Raw genomic sequence first — 27,712 nt, forward strand, 5'->3', positions numbered from 1 at the left:
ATCTAAATTTTATATGAAAGTGCAAAGAGCCAAAACCAGACAAGAACTTCATGAAGAACAAAAAGGGAAGATTTGCCTTACCAGATATTAAAATTATAAAACTACTAATTATAATAGTGTACAATTAACACATAGACAGGCAAACTAAACAATGGAACAAATACAAAGCCCTTCTAGATTCACATATTTATAGAGCTAAGATATATGAGAGAGGAGACAATGTAAATTAAGAGGGAAGAACAATCCAAATAGGAGCGTATTTTATTTACTTTGCTGCCTTTTTCTCTTTTTTTAAGATTTTATTTATTCATTTATTTTTTTTAGGGAGGGAAGGAAGGGCGGGGGGGAGAGAGAGAGAGAGAGAAAGAGAGATCAATGTGCGGTTGCTGGGGGTTATGGCCTGCAACCCAGGAATGTACCCTGGCTGGGAATCGAACCTGGGACACTTTGGTTCCCAGCCCGCGCTCAATCCACTGAGCTACGCCAGCCAGGGCTCCTTTTTCTTTCTATATATGTATTTTGACCCATGTAGACCCCATCCTTTCTTTTTAACAAACTACATAGTATTTTGGGGGGAAAAGTTAGCCCAGATATGTAACTCGTTCTTTGTATCACTCCTCCATCCCTCAAAAAAAATCAAAACAAAATCATAAAAAAAAGTACAGGGAGAAAACATGGAGATTTTTTTCCTTTATCTTAGATTGGGAAAGGCATTCTAAAAACTAAGCAAAATACACCAAAATTTTAAAAATTCTGAATGACTACAGATATTACAAAGTTAAAATTTAAAACCCAAAAGCCTAAGGAAATATTTATAATATATGGTATGCCTTGCCCAATTCAATTATGTATAACGAGTGCCTACAAATTAATATAACAAAACTAACAATCCATCATTTAAAACACTAAAAAATCAATCACTACAAAAGTCAAGATATCAATTACTTCTGGAAGGTAGAAACAGAGGGAGGGCCGTGATTGGAATGGGCCAGATGGGCAGAGTGTTGAGGTGATTATTAAAGTTTTATTTCAGATCTGCATGTTGATAAAGTTGTTTACCTTATAATAACTTATAAACTTTACCTTTGCTTATGTGGGGTGTTTTGTATTTATGTTACTTTATGATACAAAGGTAAACAACAAACAAAACAATACAGCAGAAATGGGCAATGACATAAATGGGAAATTCAAAGAAAAAAACTAACAAACTCCTTTTAAATTAGATAAAAACATTTTTAACCTTACTCATAACTTATAAAAAATGGAATTTAAACAAAATTTAATTTTATTTGAACTAGAAATAATGACACATATTTGGTAAGAAACAACATTGGCAAGAGTGTAGACCAAGAGATGCATATGGTTAGTAGACCAATTTCTTGGTAGAATAATAAACAATATCCATCAAAATTTTAAATGGATTCATCTTTTGACTCAGGAAACTCTGTTCCTAGGAATAATCCTTTAGATAGATGTATTTGCTTAAGTATACATAGGTATGCTTACTGCAGCATTATTTAAAAAATAATTATAAATGTGAATTCTACAATCAGATTATCTAAGGTTAAAACCTGGCTTTGATACTTACAAGTTGTGTGACCTTAAGCAAGTCACTTATCTGTTTGTGCCTCAGTTTCCTTATCTGTAAAATGAAAATGATAATATTACTTAACCCTTAGGGTTTTTCTGACAATTAAATGAGTTACTATGTAAATTTCTTACAGCTGCACCTAGTATATACAGAGTATTAGTTATCAATATTGTTATTAGTATTAGTTATCAACATTACTATTAATAATCTGAATATCAGCTAATAGAAGACTGGTTAAATAACTTATGCCATATCCCAAAATATTTACAGTAAATGTCTTCCTTGCTATATATAAAAGATGGGGGGGGGGGGCTGGGATGGGAGTAAAAGGCAGAAAACTGTACTTGAACAACAATAAAAAAAAAAAGATAGTTCACAAAGCCATAAATAGTCGTTAACAACCTTAGAATATTTTTAAGCAAAAAAGTAAAAAAAAATCATGTTTGTCTTAAATATACCTTCCTTAACTTACAAATTAAGTGCAAAGTGATCTTTCCCCACATTTTATAATACTAATCAATAAAATATATCATCAGAATGCGAAAGTAATGTGAAACTGTGTGCATGTAGGGATAGACAGTCAACAAATTAGTGGGATTGGCAGCTCAAAGTAGCATTAGAATACAAATAAACAAAAACATTTAAGGGTTAGACTTTCCCCCTTTCCCCCTTTCCTACATATTGTGTCTTTAAACCTCCCTTTCTGGAAACAGAACAAGTCAACCTTTTGTGGTCATTGGTACTAGAATTCCAAATTTCTCATTCAAGAACAATATTGCTATGTTTGGCGATACTATCGTAAAACATTTAATACCAAATTTTAACAACTCATACTATTACTGGAGAGAGACTAATATACATGAAGTACAGTAATAGAAAGTACCCACAGAATTCTAAGCTGTATTCATTCATCCAGGAAACATGTTCTTAATGTGTGTCATCTGTCAGAAAATGTGGCAATAGCTATGAAAAAGTCTGTCTTCACAGAGCTTACATTTTCACTGAGGAGAGACAATATAAACAAATGGACAACTAAAAACCTGGTATGATTTCAGGTAGTGAGAAGTGCTATGTTGTGGTAACAGGCTGCAAATGTTTCCAGAATTCAGGATAGAAAAGATCGGAGAGAACTGCCTGGAATAAAGTGCTTAGGACAGTGTTGTGTGCACAGTACTAGCTCCCTACCATTATCATTACCAGTCTTAATCTTCATTATTTTAGCCATGAGGTTTAACAGATGAGAAACTGTAAAGGGGAAAGCTAGGTGCTGTGGAGATCCTTTCAAGGCATAAAAACCTCAGACAGAAAGACAAGGATAGGCATGACAATCAGTGAGACACACAAAAAGTGATCTGATTAGAGCAGAAGTCAGAGAAGAAATGATACTTGCTAGGTAGGAGGGGCCAAATAAAGGGAGTCTTTAACATTAAAAACAAACAAAAACCTTTAGAAAGCACTTACTATGGGCAATTCCTTCCCTGTATTTGGGGTCCACCTCAAAGCAAAAGTAAAGAGAATAGGTTTGAAACAGGCAACTAGGAAGCTGTTACGTAGGCTTTTGAAAGCATTGGTTTAGGGAGGTCATTTTGAAAAATTGTGTTTTTAATGGATTAAAAAATGAGGTTAACATGGCAACTTTTACGTTGTTTTTTTTTCCCCCCACCACAATTTCTTTCCTTTTTTTTTTAAAGAAGAGCGCGGAAGTCCAGAAAGCCGCTAAGAGATGGAAGCCTAGACCAGGGTGAAGGCTGAAGTGTGTGTCACTCGGGTTACTTGGAATGGCTGGGTCTCAACAAATAGTAACAGGCGCTCACCAATTTCTTCAGAGAGTTTGTGAGAGAATCAAGAGGCTTGAGGGAGACCCAGGTGACCAGATCTTTTAATTCCTCACCGCTCCGTCTTTCTCTCCTAATCCTCGGGGTTCTAGAGCCGAAGAGCTGGGCTAAAGGCCCGGCAGGACGTCGGCTACCCGCTTTCCCGGAGGTAAGGGTCCCACCGTCGGGGCTGCAGCCCCATACGTTGGGAACTGCCAACCCCAGCCCCAAGAGCAAACCGTTAGGATGCTCTCGCTTGCCTGTTTCTTACCACTATGGAGCCCCAGACTTCCAGCCGCCTCCGCCCAGCACAGACAAACCTTTCCCACCCCGGACCCGTGCGCGCGCTGCTTGCTGATTGGATCCACCACAGCCAATCCCGGAACCTGCAGCAGCTGACGAGGAGCTTCGCCGCTGCCTTGGGATTGGTTGTCGAGCTGTGTGTGTCGCGCCTTCTCTGACGATTCGAACAACATGGCGGCGGAAGGTAGTAGTGATTCCCAACTAAGACGAAGAAAGCACCGGGATGCGGAGGAACCGGAAAAAACGGAACTCAAAGAAAGAGAACTGACAGTGGAAGTAGCAGTGACCCAAGAGAACGAAGAGGATAATGAAGAGCGCTGGGTTGGGCCTTTACCTGTCGAGGCAACTTTGGCCAAAAAGAGGAAAGGTAGTTACAGAGATAGGCACAGGGCAAGATGAATGTTGCGACCCGCTAGTGGGGGAGTTAAAGCCAGACTGAAAACGGATGGTGTTTGTGGACTTCTGTGCCATCGGGACAGAAGGTCGCCATCTTTCTTCTGGCCGCTTTACACTTGTATGTGCTCCCGAAATAGTGATTTTGCCGCAGTGCAGTGCCTTTTTGATCATACGAAACACTATTAATCACTGATTTGTTATAGTAGATTCTAGTGCTAACTTAGGCCAATACTTAACTGTGTTTCTGATGCCTCTCTTTTAATCCGTACAGTAGCCATATGAGGTTGGAATATACAATTCTGTTTAGTAGATGTGGGAAAGAGTACTGGTTCTCTTAGGCTTTTAGTTCAAGAGTGGTGTGGGGACTCAGGGCGGGGCTGTGGAGACGACGGTACCTATTTAGAATCGTCAAGTGTAAGTCAAGATCATTTCAACCCTGACTCTTCCATCAGTGAGTTTTCTAGCCAGGGAACGTAAGTTTCGTGAATAACACATTTTTATCTAAAAACATCATGTCTGTGGTTTTCAAACCATACTCCTTACATACCATGGCATGAAGCATTTTGCCTGTAACGTGGAAGTGTGGCAAAATTTTATCAATCAAAAGGAGTAAAGGGATAGATTAAGCTTTCTCTTTTTTATGCTGTTTTTATGATCTGTTTTCCTTAAACATGTAAGACCATTAAAATGTGATCTTTTAAAAATTCAAATTGTACTTTATCACTCTCCCTACTTAACTCTTCAGTGATTGCTCATTATTTTCCAAAGTCCAAATTCCCTTTGATGGCATACAAGGCCTTTCATGATAGAATCTCTCCTTATCTAACCAGCATATTTCCATACTTTTCTCTCCTAAACTGTTGTTTCTCCTCTGCACGGGCCATACAAAAACACTTGAGCATGGGCCATTGGATAACTCTTGGGGTATCTTGGTGTGCCTGCCCACCTCGAATATGTTTACCCTCACCCCTTCACTTGGCTAACTTTGTGTGTGTGTGTTCAGCCTTTAGCACTCAGGTCAGCTGTCACCTACTCCCGGAAGCCTGTGACTTCTACAGTCTGGGCTAGGTTTCTAAAGTACATAGCTAATAACTCTGAGATAACGGTTATCACACTGAATTTACAGGTAGCCTTAGTATCCAAAATTTGAAAAAGCTACTTTTTTGAACTGTGTACACTGACATCCGCAAAGTGCATTACCTTTTTTTACTGCCAGGCCTTCCTGATAAGTATTTCTTATTACACTTGCTACATCTTGAAATTGTTTATTTATTCATGTGATCATCTGATTAATGTTCCTCTCCACTGCTAAGACTGTAAGCATTTAAGAGCAAGTTTTACTCCATTGCTTTGCATGTAGCAGCTACTCAATAAGTATTCACTGAATGAATATTATAGTGTTTATGCTCTTGTTTGTTTTATTGATTTAGAATAATCTTGCCTATTTTTTATGGAAATAAGCAGGGGAAAGGGCAAATCTAAAAATATCAAAGAGCTGAAATTAATATTAGACAAAGATCTTAGAATTTTAATATAATTGAGACAGATAGGAGATTATGAGGTGTGAAAAATCTTCACCCTTCATCAGATGCTTATTGTATTTAAGCCAGTAAATAGTGGATTCACTTTGAAAAATATTTAAAGTTTTTAAAGTTTAAAATATATGTGAAATGTTTTTTTAAATATTGATGATTTTATCTAAAAGGATGAGTTTAGTAATATATTTAAATTTCTAGAAGTGGAACTGCTTCCCTTTAACATGTTCTTTGGATATTGGACTTTCACATATATTTTCAGACAGACATTACAAATGATATGGCACTACCTTTAATTAAACTGATGGATTGTCAAGGACAGGGACTATGTGTTATTCTACTACATGCCCATGTTTTCAATAAATATCTCTTCAACAAGTGAACTAACTAAAAGCAAAAGGAATGTGTATCAGATAGGATTAAATTTAGCTGCATATTACAGAAAACCCCAAAATAACAATAACATTAAAAGAAGTCCCAAGATAGTCTAGAACTGATATGGAGGCTACAAAGGAATGTAGACTATTTGCAGCTTTCGGTCCTAGCGTCACTAGGGTATGCTAATTTAAATAAATTGTAAGAGGCCATCAGCCATCTGTAAGATGTCTGTTTATTTTTAAGGTGTTTAATCCTCTGAAGTCACTGCCACCGGGTTTTTCGGAGCTGAGAGAATCCTACAGAATATCCAGTTGAGTGCTTCTGAAGCATTTTCTAGGGGCAAAACATTTGTAAGAGTGGTAATCTAAGGAAATATTGATTCCATTATATGAGCTATAAACAATTTTACTTTAAAAATGACATTAAGTATGTACCTAATAAAAATAATCCAGTGTCCTGAGTGGTTACTAGAATTACAGTGCTCATACCCCAGTTCCAAGCTATAGAATTGAGGAAGAGAAGGACACACCTTTTGAAGAAGACTTCTAGACTGTCATACACTTCCACTTTTATCTCATTGGTGTAAGGTTATACCTAACTGCAGGAAAAGGTGAGAAATGTCATCTTATAGCCTGGATGTTAGTGTACTCATATAAACATGTGGGTTCTGTTACTAAAAATTATGGGAAAAGTAGTTCATCAGACATAGCTTTGAGTCTGCTATACAATAATTATGAAAAAACTAAAATAGCTTATTTAGCAGTTTTTATAGTCATATTTGGAGAAATAAAATTGTTGGATTTTTTCTTTTGCATTTTGAGGGAGTCATCGATCAGTCGTTGGATTATTTTTATTAGGTACATACTTAATGTCATTTTTAAAGTAAAATTGTATATAGCTCATATAATGGAATCAATATTTCCTCAGATTACCACTCTTACAAATGTTTTGCCCCTAGAAAATGCTTCAGAAGCACTCAACTGGATATTCTGTAGGATTCTCTCAGCTCCGAAAAACCCGGTGGCAGTGACTTCAAAGAGGATTAAACGCCTTAAAAATAAACTGAGACATCTTATAGATGGCTGATGGCCTCTTATGATTTATTTAAATTAACACTAGTAGTTGGATCTATGTGGTTAGGAAGATGATTGTGATGTTTTCATGAAGCTTCTTAAGGTTTTTGGTTTTATACTTGAATGGAACCTACATATTAAACCAGCCATTCATTTCCTAAGTTCTGGAGACAGTTAAGCATCTATACAATACCTGAGAACTTGTGACTGACTAAATAATAAGGCTGTTTAGTACTGTGCAGTATTAAGTTACAACTGACACAAAAGACTGGATTTTAATTTTCATTACACATGGAATAGACAGAGATTAAAATCTAGATAAAAATACAAAATAGGATTTAGAAAATTTTAAATAAACTGTAAAATAGCATTCGGTTCCAGTTGTTAAAAATAATTGTTTTCCTCAGTTCTAGAGTTTGAAAGAGTCTATCTTGATAATCTCCCCAGTGCATCCATGTACGAGCGCAGTTACATGCACAGAGATGTTATCACCCATGTGGTCTGCACCAAGTAAGTCTATCATATCTTTTAAAAAATTTTTTCTGAGAATTTTTTTTAAATGCTTCAGTTTTCAACATGGACTTACAGAAGTAACTTTAGGACTTTATGGATTTCTATTCAGTTCCAAAGGTTCTGTGATAGTTTAAGTTAAAGGCCTACATGTTCTTTCCCATATCATAAAGGAATGCATCCTCTGAGATGGAACTCTTTAGCTTGTGTGTATGTCTTCTGGAAATAAATTCCAAAAGGGGATAAACAAGGTAGCATCTGAGCTTTCCAGAAGGGTACATTATTTAAAATGAGTAATTTGTAGCTGGCCTCTTCAGTACTAATGGGGACAATGGTAAGAACTAAGACATGCTGGAAGTGTTACAGGACCTTGAAAATGAATGAATGGGGATTTGGAAAAGGATAATCATCATAGTAATGTTCTACTATACATTAAGCTCATATTATGTCCAATACTGTTTTCATAAATTACCTCATTTATCTTAAGAACAAGCTGATGAGGTAATAATATAATCTACATTTTATAGGTAAGGAAACAGGTTTAGAGAAGTTAAATGGCAGATGAAGCTGGAGAAAAAAAATGCAAGGGGTAAGCTTAGAGAGTTTTCTATTCCTTGTATGGATTTTGAACCTGTAATCAGGAGAATAACATCAGATTTTTCTCTTTTTTAGGATTTTATTTATTTATTTATTTATTTTTAGAGAGAGAGGAAGGGAGGGAAAAGAAAGGGAGAGAAACATTTATGTGTGAGAGAAACATCAATTGGCCACCTCTTGCATGCATCCCAGCCACAGATTGAGCCTACAACCCAGGCCTGTGCCCTGACTAGGAATTGAACTGGTGATCTTTCACTTTGTGGGACAATGAGCCACACCAGTCAGGGCACAGGTGAGATTAATGGATTCAAATAGGGCCAGAATGGATACAGTGAGAGCAGTTACCATACTAGCATAGAAACCTAGATGAGATATGGTGGTTTCAATGATATTGGGAGTGATTATAAAAAGAAGTAGGTGAATTACTTTACTCTTTGGATCAGTCTGTTTTTAATTTCTTGGAAACCATTTAAGATATAAATTTAATTAAAATATCTTTATAATTTATTTATAGAATAATTCTGACCAAACTTTAGCACTTTTCCTAGTCCAAAGTTGTCAGTATATAAAGCAGCATATTGGACTAGAACTGCTATCACCCTCCCCTCAATTTTTTTTTTTTTTTAACCCAGGGCAGCAAGGTGAAAATGATAATAGAAAGATTATGGGTTTTGGAGTTAGGCAGATCTGATATTGAATGCTACTCTTCAGTTTTGGACCTAGGGCAAATATATTTAACATTTTAAAAATATTTCCTAACTCGTAAAATGATGGTAAAAAATACCTATCCTAATAAAGTTGCTACAAAGATTAAATAAGGCAATGTGTATAAAGTACCTGACACATACTAGATTTCAATAAATGGTTTCTATTTTATATACCTATAGATGAGATGATTCTGTGCAAAATCTTTTTGATAATTTAAATAACCAAAATACTTTGGATAGGACACAAACTTATTTTGAATTTTGCTGTATATGAAAGTAAAATGTTGAGATTTAATTATTTGTGAACTTCTAAAAATAGAACATTAATCTCTGTGAAAAGACTGCCTAGAGGGTAATTTTTTTAAAATTTAATTTTATTGTATTTTTTCCATTGCCATTTAGTCCCCTTAAACGCCCCCACTCCCCAGCAATTACCACACTGTTGTACATGTCCATGAGTGTTTTTTCCTTTTTGCTCGATCCCCCCACACCTAACCTCCCCTGTCCCCAACTGTCATACTGCTCTCCATCTATGAGTGTGTCCTCATTTTCTGTTAGTTCAGTTTGTTCATTAGCTTCCACATGTAAGTGAGATCATGTGGTATTTGTCTTTCCCTGACTGACTTATTTCACTTAACATAATGTTCTCCAGGTTCATCCATATTGTCGCAAAAGGTAAAATTTTCTTATTTTTTACGTCCAAGTAGTATTTCATTGTGTAATGTCCTAGAGTTGTTTTAGCCACTCATCTATTGATGGACACTTGGGCTGCTTCTATATTTTGGCAATTGTAAATAACGCTGCAATGAATATAGGGGTGCTGATGTTCTTCCAGATTAGTGTTTTGGTTCCTTTGGATGTATTTCTAGAGGTGAGATAGCTGAGTCAAAAGGCAGATCCATTTTTAATTTTTTGAGGTATCTCCATACTGCTTTCCACAGTGGCTGCACCAATCTGAATTCCCACCAACAGTGCAGAAAGGCTCCCTTCTCTTCACATCCTCACCAGCTATTGTTGTTTGTTGATTTGTTGATGATAGCGATTCTGACAGGGGTAAGATGGTATATTATTGTGGTTTTAATTGCGTTTCTCTGATGATTAGTGACATTGAGCATATTTTCATATGTTTATTGGTCATCTCTATGTCCTCTTTGGAGAAGTGTCTATGCACGTCCTTTGACCATTTTTTAATTGAGTTGCTTGTGTTTTTCGGTGTTGAATTTTGTAAGGTTTTTTTAAGAGGGTAATTTAAAGACCCAAAGTTCTAGTGATTCCTAGTGAGATTTCTTTTGTTTCTTTTCAATGTCAAATCCTAGCTCAGTTCTGAGCCTATGTCTTAAAATTAAAATTTGTACAACAGCAACTGTTATGATGTCCAAAAAAGATCGTTAAAATTTGCAATGGTCTGTCTACCCTAATATAGTATCCTGCAGAAGGGAAGATTTTTTTTTGAAAACCTAGTATGAAAGAGTCAGAGATTCTAAGTGAATGACTGCTTTGGGGTATTGAATGATTCATAGATTTATTTTCAAAATTGACTTTTGTAATTTTATATATGCAGGACAGATTTTATTATTACAGCCAGTCATGATGGACATATTAAGTTCTGGAAAAAAATAGAAGAGGGAATTGAATTTGTTAAACATTTTCGCAGTCACCTAGGTAAGAATTTCACTTTTTTTTTTTTGCTCTCTTAAACTGTACTAAAGTTCTTCTAAAGTGTTTTTTTCTTTAAATCATGTGCATTTACTTCATTGGTATTTGATGTTTTAATTTCATTTATTTAAATAGGAGTTATTGAGAGTATTGCAGTTAGCTCTGAGGGAGCATTGTTCTGTTCTGTGGGTGATGATAAAGCAATGAAGGTGTTTGATGTAGTGAACTTTGACATGATCAATATGCTGAAGCTTGGGTAAGTCTTTTTAAATTACGTGTTTTTTAACTTAGTGAAATAATTTTTAAACTAAACTTCACCATTTCATAGGTATATCTAAACAGAATGTCACCATTCCATTAAAAAATGTACTTTGAATTTTGATTGGGAAATAGTGAATCCTTGTTATTATGCTATTTGGAGGTTTCTGTTGTGGTTCTGTCATTAATTGCTGCGGAAATGTCCAAACAGCATCATGGCAAGAATTCATTATATCCATTTAACACTACTTAATAACAAGGATCCACCATGTCTAATTTACTGGTACTTAGAATTAACTTTCTTGTTATGCTTATTTGAGTTATATGGCATTGTGTTCTTAGAAAGTTAGTGCACATATTTGGAAATGAAGTTACTTGTTGGTGATTTTAAACTTTGAAGTGTATTGATACCCCAGTTTTGTGGTTAAACTACACAGTAATGAGACTTAATGCTTTGTTTTACGCATGTCTTTTTTAAGATAACATACTGAATTTATACTTAAATGTAAGTGAATGTCAACTTGAAAAATGTAACATTGTCAGAAACAGTTTTGAGACTTGTCTTAGTCAGCTCAGACTGCCATAACAAAAGACCACAGACTGGGCATCCTAAGCAACAGACATTTATTTTCTCTCAGTTTTGGAGGCTGGAAAGTCCAAGATCAAGGTTCCAGCAGGGTTTGGTTTCTGGTATGAATTCTCTTCTAGGTTTCACATTGTGTCCTCATTCAGAACAGGGGATGGAAGGGAAAATGATATCTCCCTGTTCCTTAGAAGGCTGGAGGCCTGTGGGGATAGGCCCCACCCTTACAGCCTTGTTGAACCTTAATTACCTTCTAAAGACTCTATGGCCAGATACAGTGACTCTGGGGGTTAGAGCCATCATATAAACTGGGTGTGGGGATGGAAAAGAACTGCAATTCAATACAGAGTAGGACTTCTTTTAGAATTGCCTTTGAAATCAGTTTACAATCTGCTAAATGAAATCAGTCTCATTATTTCTAGTCAGAACTAACTTTTTGACTACAAATAGAAATATCTATTGACCAGTATTATCTTACTTCCCAGCTTTGTTTCTCCACGTTACCTACTTTGAAAAAATCAAATCTATTCAAAAATATTGAACATTTGCCACCTTTGAGGATATTGAAAGAGTATTTTTTCTTTGACTTTGATAGAAATTCTAAAAGAGGAATCCAAAAATGTTTTGAGCATCAGCACCATCATTGGAATATCTGTGTAACCTCTCAGACTGATTACTTTGGAGGAGACAGCATTCATTTGAGTATATAAGTTTGGTATATGATGAAATCTGTCCCAGTTTTTTCTTTTTTAAGATTTTATTTATTTTTTGACAGGGGAGAGAGGGAGAGAAACATCAATGTGTGGTTACTTCTCACGCGCCCCCTACTGGGGACCTGGCCCACAACCCAGGCGTGTGCCCTGACTGGGAATCGAACCAGCGACCCTTTGGTTTGTGGGCCAGCACTCAATCCACTAAGCCACACCAGTCAGGGCCATCCCAGTTTTTTTATACTCTGGTTATCAGGTAGCATGTTCAAAGCTTACAATTTTAAGATCAAGTTACCAATAATTAGAGTGTAATAAAAGTGTGATTTTCTTTTGAGTAAGGTCATAACTAAAATATTTTGATCTCTAATATTTCAAGAATGGACAACATGCACTGTTACATTCCAGTGCATTTAACTTACACATAGACTGAGGCATAGAGTTTGAAAAAGCAGTGCCCCAGACTATCTTAGGTCCCAAGTCTCATTAGGTTTCCTTATTTGCCCAAAGAAGTAAATGGTCTTTTATGTGCCATTGTTTTACTTACAATTTGCTAAAATGTCAGAAGTGATTACCAATGCGCTGATGAAATCAGAAAGAGAAAAATTAGTAACTGTTCTTACTTGTTCCTCCCCATTCTGTATCTGTCTCTCTCTCTCTTTAGTTTTTTTTTTTTATCTCACCCAAGGACATTTTTTTTTTTCATTGGTTTAGAGAGAGAGGAAGGGGGTGAGAGAAACATCAGTTGGTTGCCTTCTCATATGTGCTCCAACTGGGAATCCAACTGGTGACCTTTCAGTTCTGGTGTGACGCTCCAACCAACAGAGCCACACTGGCCAGGGCTCTCTCTGCCTCTTTTGAGCAGAGAATCCAAAACTAGCTAAATTACTGGTCACTAGCCAAGACATTTTTTGGTGATGCGGGTAGGAAGGAATGCTTACTTCTTGTATTGATCTCCTTTTCTCTCAAATTTTTATTATTTCAGCTATTTTCCTGGACAATGCGAGTGGATCTATTGCCCAGGGGATGCCATATCATCAGTTGCTGCTTCTGAGAAGAGTACGGGAAAAATTTTTATTTATGATGGTCGAGGAGATAACCAGCCACTCCATGTTTTTGACAAACTCCACACGTCACCTCTTACTCAGATACGGCTAAACCCAGTTTACAAAGCAGTAGTGTCTTCTGACAAATCTGGAATGATTGAATACTGGACTGGGCCTCCTCATGAATATAAATTCCCTAAAAATGTGAACTGGGAATATAAAACTGACACAGATTTATATGAATTTGCCAAGTGCAAGGCTTATCCAACCAGCATATGTTTTTCACCTGATGGGAAGAAAATAGCTACAATTGGTTCTGATAGAAAAGTTAGAATTTTCAGGTTTTTAACTGGAAAACTCATGAGAGTCTTTGATGAATCACTAAGTGTAAGTGCAATTTAAATTTATTTTAGTTTTCTGAAAATGTCTTTGTTTTGTGCTTTTTAAAAAAGAGTTTATTTATTTGTTTTTAGATAGGGGAAGGGAAGGAAAAAGAGAGGGGGAGAAACACCAGTGTGTGGTTGCCTCTCACGCACCCCCTACTAAGGACCTTGCCTGCAATCCAGGCATGTGCCCTGACTGGGAATCGAACTGATGATCCTTTTGTTCACTGGCCAGTGCTCAGTTTGCTGAGCCACATCAGCCAGGGCTGTGCTATTTCTTTAAAAGGCATTTTTTTCTGGATAGAGACATTTATATTGGTAGGATTTTTTTTTCTCTCTTAGCACATTAAAGGTAGTATTCAGTTGTCTGCTATCTTGCTTTGTTGCTTTTTTTTTTTTGGTCTTCATGAATGGCACCAATGTCCATTACATGTACATGCCAGAAACTTGAGCCATCTTATTTCCTTAGTCCTCTATTTAATTTATCATGAGTCCTGACAATTTTACTTTCTAAATATACTTTAAATCCATCTATTTCCTTTCAGCACACCCCTCACTGCTGTACTTGATGATCTTTTTCCTGGCTTATTACGTGGCCTACTGCTGGTATCTATCCTGTCACTCTCCTAATCTGTTACCTTTGCTACATCCAGAGTAATTTGTTAAAAGCACATATCTGATCATGTTGTCTTTTGAACTTTTCAGGGGCTTCCTGTTGTTCTTAGAAACGAGACCAAAATGATGGCTTGCCATGTCGTGGTCCCTGCCTACCATTACAACCTAGTGCAAATCACCTCTCCCTGCTTCTTACTCTAGCTAGTGATTTAGGCCTTGCTTCAATTTCTTGAACATTCTGTCTCTTCCACCTGATGCAGCCCTTCCCTCCATTTCTCCCATTACCTGTTGAACTTATCCTTCAAATCTCAATTAAAAGGTCACTTCCTTTGTGAATTTTTCACTGTTCATGCAGTCTAGGACATCTTTTTTTTTTTTTTTTTTAAATCTTCATTTGACTGTATATCACTCTTTATTTTCTTTTAAATGTTTTGGTATATTCTTATTTGATTACTGTGTACCAAACCTAGTAGACTAAACTCAGTGTAATCTATGATTCTGTGTCTGTTTCGGTTCATGATTGTATCTTTTGCACTAAGAATAGTACCTGACAACGTAATTACTGCTAACAAGAATTTGTTAAAGCATACTTTTGTAAAATAAGAGTTTATACATGCAAAGTTAACTGATTTTTGTAGAAACTTGGGTCTCATCAGCTGTTTTTGTCAAGTGGTTCTATAACTGCTAATGGTATGTGGAATCCTTTTAAGAGTGTGGGTTAAACCTTTGTAGCAGTGTTTACTATATGATAGTGTTGATTCCAGTCTTGGTAGTGGCTGATTTACATTATATTCCCTGAATCAAGCTCTTCAGAAATTCTGTCACTCTTGTTAGTGACCCTCTTGTTTGGTGGCAAGTGGTATTAAGTTAGGTGGAGTATCTGTCTGAAGTAGTATGAATCCAGACAAATGTGAAATTCTCTTTGCTAGTCACATCATCCTAATGACTCATTTTTTTGTTGGAAGAAGATGGCTTTCCACTACGCTTTTAAGCAAAGGAGAAACTGCCCTGGCTGGGTGGCTTAGTTGGTTTGTAGCATCATCCCATATACCAAAAGGTTGTGGGTTTGATTCCTGGTCAGGGCACATACATGGGTTTGGTCCCTGGTTGGGGTGTATATGGGAGGTAACCGACCAATATTTCTCATATTAATGTTCCTCTTCTCCTCCCTTCTTCTCTCTTCAGATAAGGATTTTTTTAAAAAAGAAGAAAGCTTTGTGATGCTTTTTTTTTTAGTGGTGGCCAGTAATTTAAGAACTCTTTACCAACTTGCAGCTCTTCTAAGATTCCTTTGGAAAAGAAATATTAAAATCCTAGTCCCCAGATATAAATCTTTTAACATACGTATTCTGAGCTGTTCAATCCACTCTATTTCTTCAGTGTTGTCTTCATAATTTGTTGAAGTGATAGAGTGAAAGTGGTAAGAGCTCAGTAGTAAAGCATATGACAGGTTGAGATTCAGAATGAGAAAGTTTATAAAACAGACAGAAAGGAAAATGCCAGTTAAATTAGTTACAATGCAAGTGACTAGTAAATGATGGAATTTCATAGTTCCATGATACAGGGGGAGGTTTCTACCCAGTTAAAAATCCTCGTTTAACAGACAAGAAACTTAATTGGATGATATGAAGTATCTTCGAGCATTTACTAACCAGAATCACTGCACATGGCCACACAGTTGTGTATCACAGAGGCCCTGCTATAAAGACTAGAATTCTGTAGAAAGATTCTGATGTGTTTATCAGGTTGGATTAACATTTATAAAATTCTTACATGTGGGCAGATGGCCATCTACAAAGTCCTGAAACTGAGTCCCCTCTCTAGCAAGAATAATCAGGGCTCTCTCACTACAAAGATGTAGCCCAGCATCTAGGCTGTTTCTGACACATGAAGGTATAAATCAGTAACATATCGTATATCTGTCTCAGAGACTGGAGAAGAGAAACGAATGACCAGGCTTTTTAGCTGGTCTGTAAGACCATTCCCTAACACATATACCTCCTTTTGATTTTTGGAGTGTACTGTTCTTTCCATGTATAAAAATGGGACATTTCCAGTTAACGCAGACATGGAAAAAAAGAAGGGTGGAAGTAGGTGGATCATAAGTCTGGCTTATTTTCATCTGAAATGGAGAGCTACCTTTGAATTCTGCTCTTTGATCCCCTAAATGTATGGAAAACTGTTAAAGGTCATATCTTGTGGAAGATTTATAGTGTAATAATAGTAATTGGATATGACCCCTATTTTTTAAATCATGTATTATTTTTAAAAAGTAAACCAAATTTCTAAGCTAAAGTGTACCCATTAAAATATTCATCTATCCTATATCACATTTACTTAATGACAATGTAACTGTAGTTGTACTCTGTGTCAAAAGATTTGAAACGTTTTTTAAACATCATGAAATTGTTATACATAAGTGAAATAATAAGAGTTTACTCATTCAACAGAAACTGAGTGCTTATTATGTCAAGCCCTGTGACCCTTATATAAGAACCTCATAGTCTACAGCGGTGTCATGCAATATAGTAGCCACCAGCCACATGTGCTTCTTGAGTACTTGATCTGTGGCTAGTTCAAATTGAGTTCAACTGAAAATACAAAATATGATTTCAAAGACATGAAAAAATAAATTGCTTACTTTTTAAATGTTAATATTTTGGATGATATATTGGGTCAAAACTATTAATTTCACCTGTTTCTTTTTACTTTGTTTAATGTAGCTACTTGAAAATTTTAAATTAGTTATGTGGTTTGCATTATATTTCTACTATAAAGTGCTAGGCTGTAGCTTATACAAGGCAGCAGAAATATAATTTCTATAGAGAAAGCAGTAATTATAATGACTAACAGGTTCTTATTTAACTAGAAGAGCCGGTTAGTATAAATGTTTTTTATGTTTGAAATATACTTTTTATTTCCTGCTTATAGTGTTTAGAATCCTCCTTAAGAGAGATGTAAGTGCATAAACTGTCAGTTGCTCTTAATGTGCACTCTGCTTCTATTTGAATTCTTGCTCCCTTTCTTCTGCAGGTTTTTTGTTAATTAATGGTTTGTTTCCTAGATGTTTACTGAACTACAGCAGATGAGGCAACAGCTACCAGACATGGAATTTGGCCGACGAATGGCTGTGGAACGTGAGTTGGAGAAGGTGGATGCAGTGAGATTAATTAATATAGTTTTTGATGAAACTGGACACTTTGTGCTATATGGAACTATGCTGGGCATTAAAGTTATAAATGTAGAAACAAACCGGTAAGCTTTAATATGATGTATGTTTTTAAAAAATGCATTTATTGGGGACCATTTCCTCTTTTGGGGAAACAATGGGAGTTTTGTTTGTTCCAAGACAAGTGGAATGGTCCCAAACGTCTAAACTTAACCAAATGTTTTGACTGGATTTTTCTGTGGTCTTTCTGTTTATACTCTTATGTAAAAAGTTTCCACTCATGTTTGTAAAAGAAATGGAAAGAAGATATGCATAGTTTCAAGTTTTTTTTAACAAGTTATAGTCTGTCTTTTGCTTATTGATTTAAATTAGCCTGGTTCATGTTAAATGTTGCCAAATATTTTAACCACAGAATTCGGCATTACATCCTGCTAGACATAAAATCAGAAGTTAAAATGCATGAAACCACAATAAGCCTTTTGTGCAAACAGTCCATTTGGTCTTAGTACAGAATAGCTACAATCAGATACTATCACTGAAGGTAAATGAGAAGTACTTAAAGTACTATATTTTAAGGGAAAAAAATCTTGTGCTGTACCTTCTCACATATAAATAAATTTATATTTAGTTCTTCGCAGTACAAAATCTTTGCAAGTTTGCAGATGTATTAAAATATTGGGACTAGATTAAAACTGTATGATTGAATGATTGTATTTATTTAACCTGAAAATTATAGTCACCTACCAATTTTAAATAACTTTTGGGGGGCAGGTGAAGATACACTTTTTAAAACCTTTCACTAGTTATTTTGTACAAAAATAAAGGATAGTTGAGTCCCAGCTTTTATCTGTAAAGTTGTTATAACTGGAATTAATTCTGATAATTTTATTGTATAAAATACTGTATCTTTCAGGTGTGTGCGGATCTTAGGCAAGCAAGAAAACATTAGGGTGATGCAGTTGGCTTTGTTCCAAGGAATAGCCAAAAAACATCGTGCTGCAACTACTATTGAAATGAAAGCTTCTGAAAACCCTGTTCTTCAAAATATTCAAGCTGACCCAACGATAGTCTGTACGTCTTTCAAAAAGAACAGATTTTATATGGTATGTATAAGTACCAAGAGATGGACCTTAATGTTTCTTCCAGTTTGGTTGGAGTTATTTTCTTAGCTTGTGCTTTCAACTGAAGGGAATGTTGGCAATAATAGCAGACTTTCTAAACAACCAGAACACCATCTTATAACATTAATATTGTAGAATTTTTAACTAGGACTTGATTTTCAGTATTTCTGTACTGTTTTTCATTCTGTTTTGAAAATTGTTCAACCTGGCTTCTATAACTATTTGTGTTGTCTAAGATGATAGGAAGTAAGTGGTTATGGTAATAATTGAATCCAAATAGTCTTCACTATGGGATTTTAAAAATTCTTCTGTGTTTTCATTATTTTACAGTCTTTACTCTTGAACATAATTCATTTCCCCTGAACTTGCACACTTTCTTCTTTACACACTTTAAAAAAAAGATCTTTTGACTCCAGTGTAATATTGCCACCTTAGAATTGTATATTCCTGGGGAGTTTTTTTCTCTAGAGAATTAAAAATACTTTGCATGTTAATTAAAATTGGACTCGAAATCAAACTACAAAGCTATGTGGGAGTAGCATCATCCTAACTGTCCAGCCAAGCAGAAAAATCTGAAGTATAGAAACCTCTGCCCTTGCACTCTGTCCTTCACACTGCTTTCAGAGACTTTCTGAGGCCCAAATGTCATTACAGCAGGTCCTCAAATATTGTCATTTTGTTATAGTGTTAATGAGAAAAAAAATTGATTCCCAATCAGGATCACTGTCACAATGGAGTTTGCACATTCTTTGGGAATGCTGGTTTCCTTCCATATCCCAAAGATGTGCAGGTTAGGTTAATTGTGTATCCAAATTGTCCCAGCAGTGTTCTGGGTTATTTAGAAGTTGGTTGTTTTGTGATCAGAAGTAATGCCATAGGAACCTAACTCACATCAATTAGCCTGTGGTAAAATTGGTCTTGTCATACATTGTTTTGATTACAGTAGCAGTTTCCAAGAACCTATTAATGACCTTAAGTAAGGACTTACTATATTTCTCCGCCTAATTCCCCCCGTATCTATATTAGCAGTCCCTCCTACCTTATCATTCTGTATTCTACTTCATTTGCTGCACTGACCATACTGAACTAGACCTCATTTGTAGTAAGTTCAGAATTCTTTTTTACATCTAAGCATTTGCACAGGCTGTTCCTTTTGCTAGGTACGCATACCTCCCCAGCTCCTACACATACTTCAGACTTCAGCTTCTAAGCCTTCTCTGACATCAAGTCTGGATTAGGTGTGCTTGGTTGTGTTGGTGTCATACTTTCGGGAATAATTTGCAGGTATTTTTTTTGGTTGCTGACACTGCCATCTCCTCCTTACAATAATATGAAATCCATAAATACAGGCACTATGTTTTCTTCACTATTAAATTCACAAAGTTTGGTAAAGTGTCTGGCCCATTATAGTATATTCATTTATTCATCTGACATATAAGCAGCAGCATTTGATAAATGTAGGAAATAGCAGTTGCCCTACCCCAACCAAGTTTTTAACCTAGAATGGGTACATTCTTTTAAGGTGAGATTTTTTTTCTTAAAACTTTCAAAGTCATTGCTAAAAATTTACTAATATATGTTAAAGGAAAATAATTTTTTTTGTTTTTACCTGTAAGTCAGCTGTTTTTGATAATAAAAATCACAAAATTCTTTATTTTTCCTTTTTTTAAAAAAAGATTTTATTTATTTTTAGAGAGAGGGCAGGGGATGGAGAAAGGGAAAGAAACACAAATGTGTGGTTGCCTCTTGCACATCCCCACATGGAGACCTGGCCCTCCACCCAGGCATGTGCCCTGACTAGAAATTTAACTGGTGACCCTTTGGTTCACAGGCCTGTACTCAATCCACTGAGCCATACCAGCCAGGGCACAAGAGAATTCTTGATAAACACTAAAAACATATAATTTTTCAACCACTTCATTAAAAAACTAATTTACTTTCTTTTACTTTTCCCAGAGTTTACTTTTTTGTTGATTAAACCACGTTCCTTTTAAAGTTTGAAGAAGTAGAAAAACAGTAAGTCACTCACAGTGTGTCTTTATACAGCTAACATTTTCATGAACTATCAGGTTTATTAGATGTACATATTTTGAAGCAAAATTAAAAGAATATATATACATTTGTATCCATTTTCAAGTCCAATTCATGAAATAAAACTAAAATTTTATATAATTTGAACTTTAGTAGTTTCATATGTGAACGAAATCAAGATCAGTATTTAAAATTCATATAAATAGTATAACAGACATGCCATTCCTTTGAAAACTAGAGAATAAGATGTGAAGGCAATCATATCTGAGCTTGGTTGTTTATTTGGAGGAATCTGTCCAAGTAGATCAAGGTATGCTATTGGGTACAACATGGCCTGGGGTAGTAGCTTTACCTTCCTGAAACTCGGTAGGCACTGGGTATATCTTTCTTGGAAGGAAAGATTTCTACTGACTGAGAGCCAAATAAAAGAAACAGGTGTTGAGAAATGCAGAATTTTAAGAACTGAAAGATTTTTCTGAGTTCTCTCTGTACCCTGAGGTTCTGAGATTTCTACAACTTGCATGCAAAATTTGCATTCTTTCTCCCAAGCTTCAAGGTTTAAGGCACATCAGATGGGGGCTCTAAAAAAAAAGTCAGGATTACTCTTTGGGTTTTTTGTTTTGTTTTTTTAAGATTTTACTTATTTATTTTTAGACGGAGGGGAAGGGAGGGAGAGAAAATCAATGCGAGAGACAAATACTGGTTGGCTGCCTTTTGCACAAACCCCATCCGGGAACCGAACTGAACCTGGAACCCAGGCATGAGACCTGACCAGGGATCAGACTGGCGACCTTTCAGTTTGCAGGACGACTCCCAACCAACCAAGTCACAGCAGTCAGGACACTGATTCATCTTTGGATCCTGATCCTGCCTAGCACAAAGTCCTGCTCATAGTAATAACAAGTGTTAATAGGTATATAGTGCCCTCTATATGTTAACCACCATTCTCTAAGCAGTTTACATCCCTTCATTTAATCTTCATGACGTCTCACCATTTGAGGTAGTTCTTATTATCCCCATTGATGAATGAGGAAATGAATTTACTTTCCCAAAGTCAAATGCATATCAATTGACAGCTGGAATTCAAACCCAGGGATTCTAAATAGTGAAAAGTACGCAACAGGTGGCAGGTTAGGACATGCTAGAAAGCAGAAGTAGGTACCTACCTCAAAAGTCCTGCATCTTGTTAATGTATACTCAAATAATTTTCACCTAAAAGGATATTAAATCCCAGTTAATATCATACATCTTCACTATATGGACTTTTTCATGTAAGTATAAAAATAATTTAACTGCCTTAGACATTTTTTGATAGGAAGTGATTCCTGAAGGATTAATTTTGATGTGAATTCATATTTTCCTCAAATACTTAATTAGAAGTGAACTTTTCTTCTTTATAAATTTTAATGAGATGAAAACCTTAATTCACTCAGTTTATTTTCCTCCTCTAGTTTACCAAACGAGAACCAGAAGATACAAAAAGTGCAGATTCTGATCGAGATGTTTTTAATGAGAAACCTTCTAAAGAAGAAGTCATGGCAGCTACTCAGGCTGAAGGACCCAAACGAGTCTCGGACAGTGCCATTATCCACACGAGCATGGGGGACATTCACACCAAACTGTTTCCTGTCGAGTGTGTACTGTTTTTGTTGTCTCAAACACTTATGTAGATGTGTATATTTGAAGAAATGATGCAACTTAAAATTTTTGTTATTCTGACTTAAATGTCTGATAGTCAACCTTGAGGTTTGTGATAACTGTTCTACTTGAAAATGGGAAATTTTATACATAGATATACATTCTTAACAGGTTTTTAAAATATGAGGACTAAATATCTGGGCTATGAAAGTGCTGAATGTAAACTAAAGAGTGACATACAAACATATACTGGGTTGGCCAAAAAGTCCATTTAGGTTTTTCCGTAAAATAAAAAACACATTTTTCATTTTCACCAGTAACTTTATTAATACGGATATTTTGTCAGCTGTCTCCTGGGGGTAGAACATTGGTTGTTTGCTAATGCGGACCTTGGCTTGTGGGGTCCACCACATTGTGGATGAGACACAAGACATTCCCATGGACTACTGAGTCCTGTGGAGGAAAAGGGACAGCATGGCTTTTCTCTCAAGGGGAGCAAAAGCCACGGCCTCTGCCATGACAGGCCTTTATTTCTTTTTTCTGGGCACATTACATGATGGTCCTCATTTCCTATGCACAGGCTCGCTTTAGGTGGTTACCTTTTACAGATAACGAAGGAGCTGATGCCGCTAATCACATTGGATGCTTTAGCATGGATTTTAGGAAGTTACAATAAGCACTTGCTGTTTCAATTCAGGGTGAGGGAGGGAGTTTTAGCAAAAGCAAGTCTCAAAGCAGCCTAGGTACATTGCAAGCCTGATTCCCCATGGGAGAACCTATCCGTGGGCATGGGAGCTGAGCCCACGCCACGCAGAATGGTCTCCTACAGTTCTCAAATGTCTCCATTTGATTGCTGTCAACTTCAACTGGTCTATGTAATTGTGGAGCATCACCTAGTGAGAAATCTCCAGCACAAAATTTCATAAACCACTTTTGATGCATTTGATCAGTCACAGCACCTTTTCCATACACTGCACAAATCTTCTGCATTTCACTTGCATTTTTTACCATTTTTGAAATAATAAAGAATATCCCAAAAATGTTGCATATTCCATCTTTAATATTAAAATGGCTACACAAAAATTCATCAATTTTGATTTTTTTAAATGCAGTGATATGACAGCTGTCAATACAGTCTAACAAAATTGTTTCCAATGAAGTTAAAGACAAAATGCAACTAGAGCCATCTTATGGGAAAAAAACCAAATGAACTCTTTGGCCAATCCAATATAACTTTTACTATTAACTACACATCCAAAATATGATTTGTGACTTGCTTAATATAACTGGCTTTCCTTTCAAAACAAATCCTTAACGGATATTTTTACTTCCTCACATTTGCTAGACATCTTTCTCTTCCTTAGTCCCAGTAGCTGTATTTTTTAAAGCAAATTTGAATAAAACACTTAAGGGCTTCCATTGAAAAAAGCAGAAACATATTCAGGACAGTTCAAAAGTCTGCAAAATGAGTATGCAATACCAAGTACAATAGAGTATTTCTGGCTAGTCTTGAAACAGAAAGTGACATCTTTTACAACACCTTTATGTAAAAGTACTTACTTGTTTTGGATATAAATGTTTTATCACACCATACCTTGCTACTGAACAAAGAACTAGGCAGTTCTAGACTCCTGGACCATCTCATTTCAAGTACTCAGAACCAACATACCCATCAAGCCTGTTGCTCCCTCTTGATTTTCCCTTTCACTCCCAGCTCGAAGGTCTGGTACAGGATAATGTACCACATCCCGTGAGGTTCATTTTATTTAGAATGCTTCATACTCTGTGTGTCTGATTATCACTTAAAGTTGATTAAATTTAGGAGATATTTCAATGAATACATCCTTGGTCAGGAATGTGTCATTACCAAAACATTGTCTTTGTAAGAAAATTACCTTTCTCCGGAACTCCATCAACCATATCCAGCTAATTGTATATATTTTAAGGTGTGTTGGTTACATTTTTTAAACTGCTAAATAACCTTGAAATCTGAATATTATATCGAATTCCACTGTAATAAGCAATCTTGATCTAAAGAGGCTACATTAAGTAATGTACTACAGTTTATATGCCCTTTCAGCCCTTGCTTGTCCTCAGATTAGAAGAGGTTATGAACACCTGTCCATCTGAAACATTCAGAAGATACTGAAAACACCATTAGAAAGCAGAATTGCAAAGAAACTGTCTTAAGATGCTCTGAATACATTTCATATTTTTTAAATGTCTTACTAGGTGTCCTAAGACAGTGGAAAACTTCTGTGTTCACAGCAGAAATGGTTATTATAATGGACATACATTTCACCGTATAATTAAGGTAAGTTATACAAGTTTTATGAATGGTAGTTAATTGCATAACAAGAGGTTTAAACCTAAGGCATATCTTTCACTCAAACTTAGTTTATTAGAAAGGAATAGGAAAAATGGACTGTGGATGCCAAAAGAAGAATGGTCGTAAGTATCAGATCTAGAATCAAGGACAGGAATAGTAGCATAATTTCCTTTTTAGAAACACTGCAGCAATATTTTATGGACATTGAAAACAGGATCACATGAGTAAAGGGTCACGCTGAGATAAAACCAATGGCCAACGTAACCTTGGCTAGATAAGATCTAGCAGGGTGTCCACACTTCGGCATCTCTGGGCCACACATTAAATATACAAACACTAATGAAAACTGATGAACAAAAAAAGGTTTTAAGTAAATTGACGATTTTATGTTGGGCCACATTCATAGCCACACCGCTGGCCAATCTAAAAGTTGATTTTAAATAACAGAAAAGCCCAGATGCCACTTAACCTGTAAGGACCACCATTAGTACCTGAAGAGCAGAATGAACTCTGCCCAAGATTTTGTTGAGTAGCATTCTATAAAATGGATATAGTTCTTGGTTACTGACAGTTCAGAAATGGCAGGAGGAAAAGTCAAATTTCAGGACTCTGGAGGAATTAGTGAAATGAAATCCAGAAAATCCAGTGTTTAGGGAAACGGAGAAGAATGGGGCAGTAATGTAAGCTATAATATACTATACAGATCCTGAAACTTACACTATTAGCTTCAGTTAGATTATTGGGGAAGACATACGTGTCTATAAAGGAGAAGACCTATGCATTTTCTCTTAAATTAGGTAGCAGTTGAGCAATGGAATTATATCATCCAAATTAAAGTATAAAGTTGAGATTTTACTGCATACAAAGCACTCTTGACAAACGTAACTCCAGAGCGCACACACATAGAAAAACAGTGTAATGTGTTTTTTTGTATACTTTCTGTTAAGGGCTTCATGATTCAGACAGGAGATCCAACAGGTACTGGCATGGGAGGAGAAAGTATATGGGGAGGAGAATTCGAAGATGAATTTCACTCAACATTACGACATGACAGACCGTATACACTCAGCATGGCCAATGCTGGATCGAATACGAATGGATCTCAGTTTTTCATAACAGTTGTTCCAACGGTGAGTACTAACAGCATTATCTGTGAGCTCGAGGTTCATAGGTTATGATCTAAGAGTACATTCAGTGGAACAGAGAGCTGCATTACTCTGTGCCATGACTTATATCTGCCAGGATGTAAAAATGAAAACAATTTAGATAAGAAAATATAAAATTACCTAACAAATCAGATTTACTTCGTAAAACAATACTTCTGTAATTTAGGGCACTTAAGTTTTAGTCACTTTGCCCCTATTTTTTTTGTAGAGTTCAAAACAAATTATTTTACTTCTGGTCTTGTTTCTCATCTTTAGAATGGAGGATAGAGTATATGAATCCCGGCCCTGGCTGGTGTAGCTCAGTTGGTTAGGTATTGCCCTGCAAAACAAAAGATTTGCTGGTTTGATTCCTGGTTAGGACACATGCCTAGGTTGTGGGTTCGGTCCCCAGTTGAGGCAGGTACAAGAGGCAACCAATTGATGTTTCCCTCCCTTTCTTTCTCCCTCCATGTCCCTCTCTCTAAAAGCATGCCTGTGGGTGAAGACAATATAAAGGAGTATATGAATTCCTAATTTTAAGACATTTTTCCATTTCTGAAATCAGAATGCAGCTGATAACCAAAGAATGGCATTGTAGATTTGATGGAGTACAATATAAGAATATCTAGTGCTATTGTGCATTTCCACATAATTATTTATACTTTATTTTTCGTAATTAAGCACTAAGCAGTGAAGGAAAAATGTTTATAACTACTGTCTGCCAGGCACATAGTTTCATGTGACATTCATAATACTTCCAGTATCACTAAACCCAATTTTAATTAACAGAGGAGGAAGCAAGTGTGACTAACTTGTCAAAGATCAAGTAAGTAGCACAGCCAGCATTCGAGGGCCCTGTCTCTAATGCCAAAGCGCACACTGCTTAAACTAGCCCAAATTGCCTCTTAGTTGTGCAGGCAGGATTCCTGCTGAAGACCTTTAAAGCCTTAGCCGTAAGTCTTTAAGTGCAAAGAAACTGCCTTTAGCAAACACTTTGTGGCTCCCTTTGGTCTGAAAGATGCAAATATTTAAACACTATGCTGTGCTTTTGTGTTTTTACTTATAAACATGGAAATCATTCTAAAAGTCAGCTAAGTGAAATTATTATAAAAGTAAAGAATAAATTTAAATTTTTCTTTAATTTGCTCACCCAGAGGGTGTGAGTGAAGAAACCTGGTTTACCAAGATTTTTCCATTTGTCCTCCAACACAGCCTTGGCTCGACAATAAGCACACGGTCTTCGGGCGAGTGACTAAGGGAATGGAAGTTGTACAAAGGATCTCCAACGTTAAAGTCAACCCCAAAACAGATAAGCCCTATGAGGACGTCAGCATCATAAATATTACTGTCAAGTGATATTTGGGAATATCTTAACACTTCCTGAACCTACAAATCATGTTTTAAGGATTGCAGTATTGTATTTTTCTATTTTTCATTAAATTCCTTTTTAAAACTTTGCCTTCTCTTGAATATTTCTCATGTAGGACGTGAAATGGACTAAACTCGGGTAAAACACCGCTCCTTATTTATAATTTCTTAGGAGACTCAAAACCATACTAAATAATTAGAATGGTATGCATTTTTTCCTCAGCTTTTTAAAACATGTCAGTTAACCTGTCCTCAATGTTTCTTTAAATCCATGAAGAAAGGAACTGATAGTATATACTATTTCCTTTCTTTTACAAGGCTTGTGTTCCATGCCATATAGTTTTGTCTTTTGATCATTAAGTCATAAGCAGTGTTAAGTAAAACTTCAGTAAGTAAAAATATCAAGTCCCTTTGGTCAAGAGTGTTGAATTCCTTCATAACTATCAAATAGTCTTTCAAATGTAAGAATCAATGAATACCTGAGTCCTTGATTTTATACAGATTCATTTACTATTTTGTTTTTCTAATGTAGCTAAATTTTCTATCCTCAAGTTTATAGTATTTTGCAAAGTACTAAATATATCAATATTAGTAAGATAAAATATATTTAAATATATTTTATCTTACTAAATATATAAAAAATACATATGGAGTACAAATTTTTAGTATCTAATGAGAGATCAGTAGAAATTGTAGCAGTAAAACAGTGAGTCCAAACTCTTGTATTGATTTTCTCTTCTTCACTTACCCTACCTTCAT

The 27,712-nt window shown here is 35.9% G+C and overlaps 3 protein-coding genes across 8 annotated transcripts in view; 1 reads left to right on the forward strand and 2 right to left on the reverse strand.

The window, feature by feature from the left end:
* CENPK (centromere protein K) overlaps positions 1 to 3,715 on the reverse strand; it is a 37,410-nt gene extending 33,695 nt beyond the window's left edge. Inside the window, exons 1-3 of one of the 4 annotated variants that reach the window (XM_036020341.1) lie at positions 3,677 to 3,715; positions 3,053 to 3,086; positions 1,619 to 1,642 (exon numbers count right to left, since the gene is read on the reverse strand). The gene's annotated coding sequence lies outside the window, so the exon portion shown is untranslated. Of the gene's footprint in view, positions 1 to 1,588; positions 1,643 to 3,052; positions 3,198 to 3,676 lie in introns of those variants that run through there. The other 3 variants (XM_036020343.1, XM_036020342.1, XM_028521834.2) reach the window with 3 other exon arrangements.
* A 135-nt stretch (positions 3,716 to 3,850) lies between these two features.
* Positions 3,851 to 27,043, forward strand: PPWD1 (peptidylprolyl isomerase domain and WD repeat containing 1). 2 transcript variants are annotated; one of them, XM_036020335.1, is made up of 12 exons: positions 3,860 to 4,075; positions 7,498 to 7,600; positions 8,128 to 8,189; positions 10,466 to 10,566; positions 10,696 to 10,816; positions 13,094 to 13,541; positions 17,217 to 17,407; positions 18,235 to 18,424; positions 21,925 to 22,106; positions 24,344 to 24,425; positions 25,388 to 25,570; positions 26,798 to 27,043. In XM_036020335.1, exons 3-12 carry the CDS (start codon positions 8,155 to 8,157, stop codon positions 26,939 to 26,941), a joined length of 1,677 nt encoding a protein of 558 aa, XP_035876228.1. In that variant the 5' UTR covers positions 3,860 to 4,075; positions 7,498 to 7,600; positions 8,128 to 8,154; the 3' UTR covers positions 26,942 to 27,043. The 2 variants fall into 2 exon arrangements, with proteins under 2 accessions (XP_028369402.1, XP_035876228.1); XM_028513601.2 differs by lacking the exon at positions 8,128 to 8,189 and having other exon boundaries at positions 3,851 to 4,075.
* TRIM23 (tripartite motif containing 23) overlaps positions 25,564 to 27,712 on the reverse strand; it is a 40,615-nt gene continuing 38,466 nt past the window's right edge. For both annotated transcript variants that reach the window (XM_036020337.1, XM_036020336.1), the window contains exon 13: positions 25,564 to 25,675. Coding sequence is in view for 1 of the 2 variants with exons in the window: in XM_036020336.1 (XP_035876229.1) it covers positions 25,606 to 25,675 (70 nt within the window). In the remaining variant the exon portion in view is untranslated. The remainder of the gene's footprint in view (positions 25,676 to 27,712) is intronic.

This window comes from Phyllostomus discolor, chromosome 3, assembly GCF_004126475.2.
Source record: "Phyllostomus discolor isolate MPI-MPIP mPhyDis1 chromosome 3, mPhyDis1.pri.v3, whole genome shotgun sequence".
Taxonomy (NCBI): domain Eukaryota; kingdom Metazoa; phylum Chordata; class Mammalia; order Chiroptera; family Phyllostomidae; genus Phyllostomus; species Phyllostomus discolor.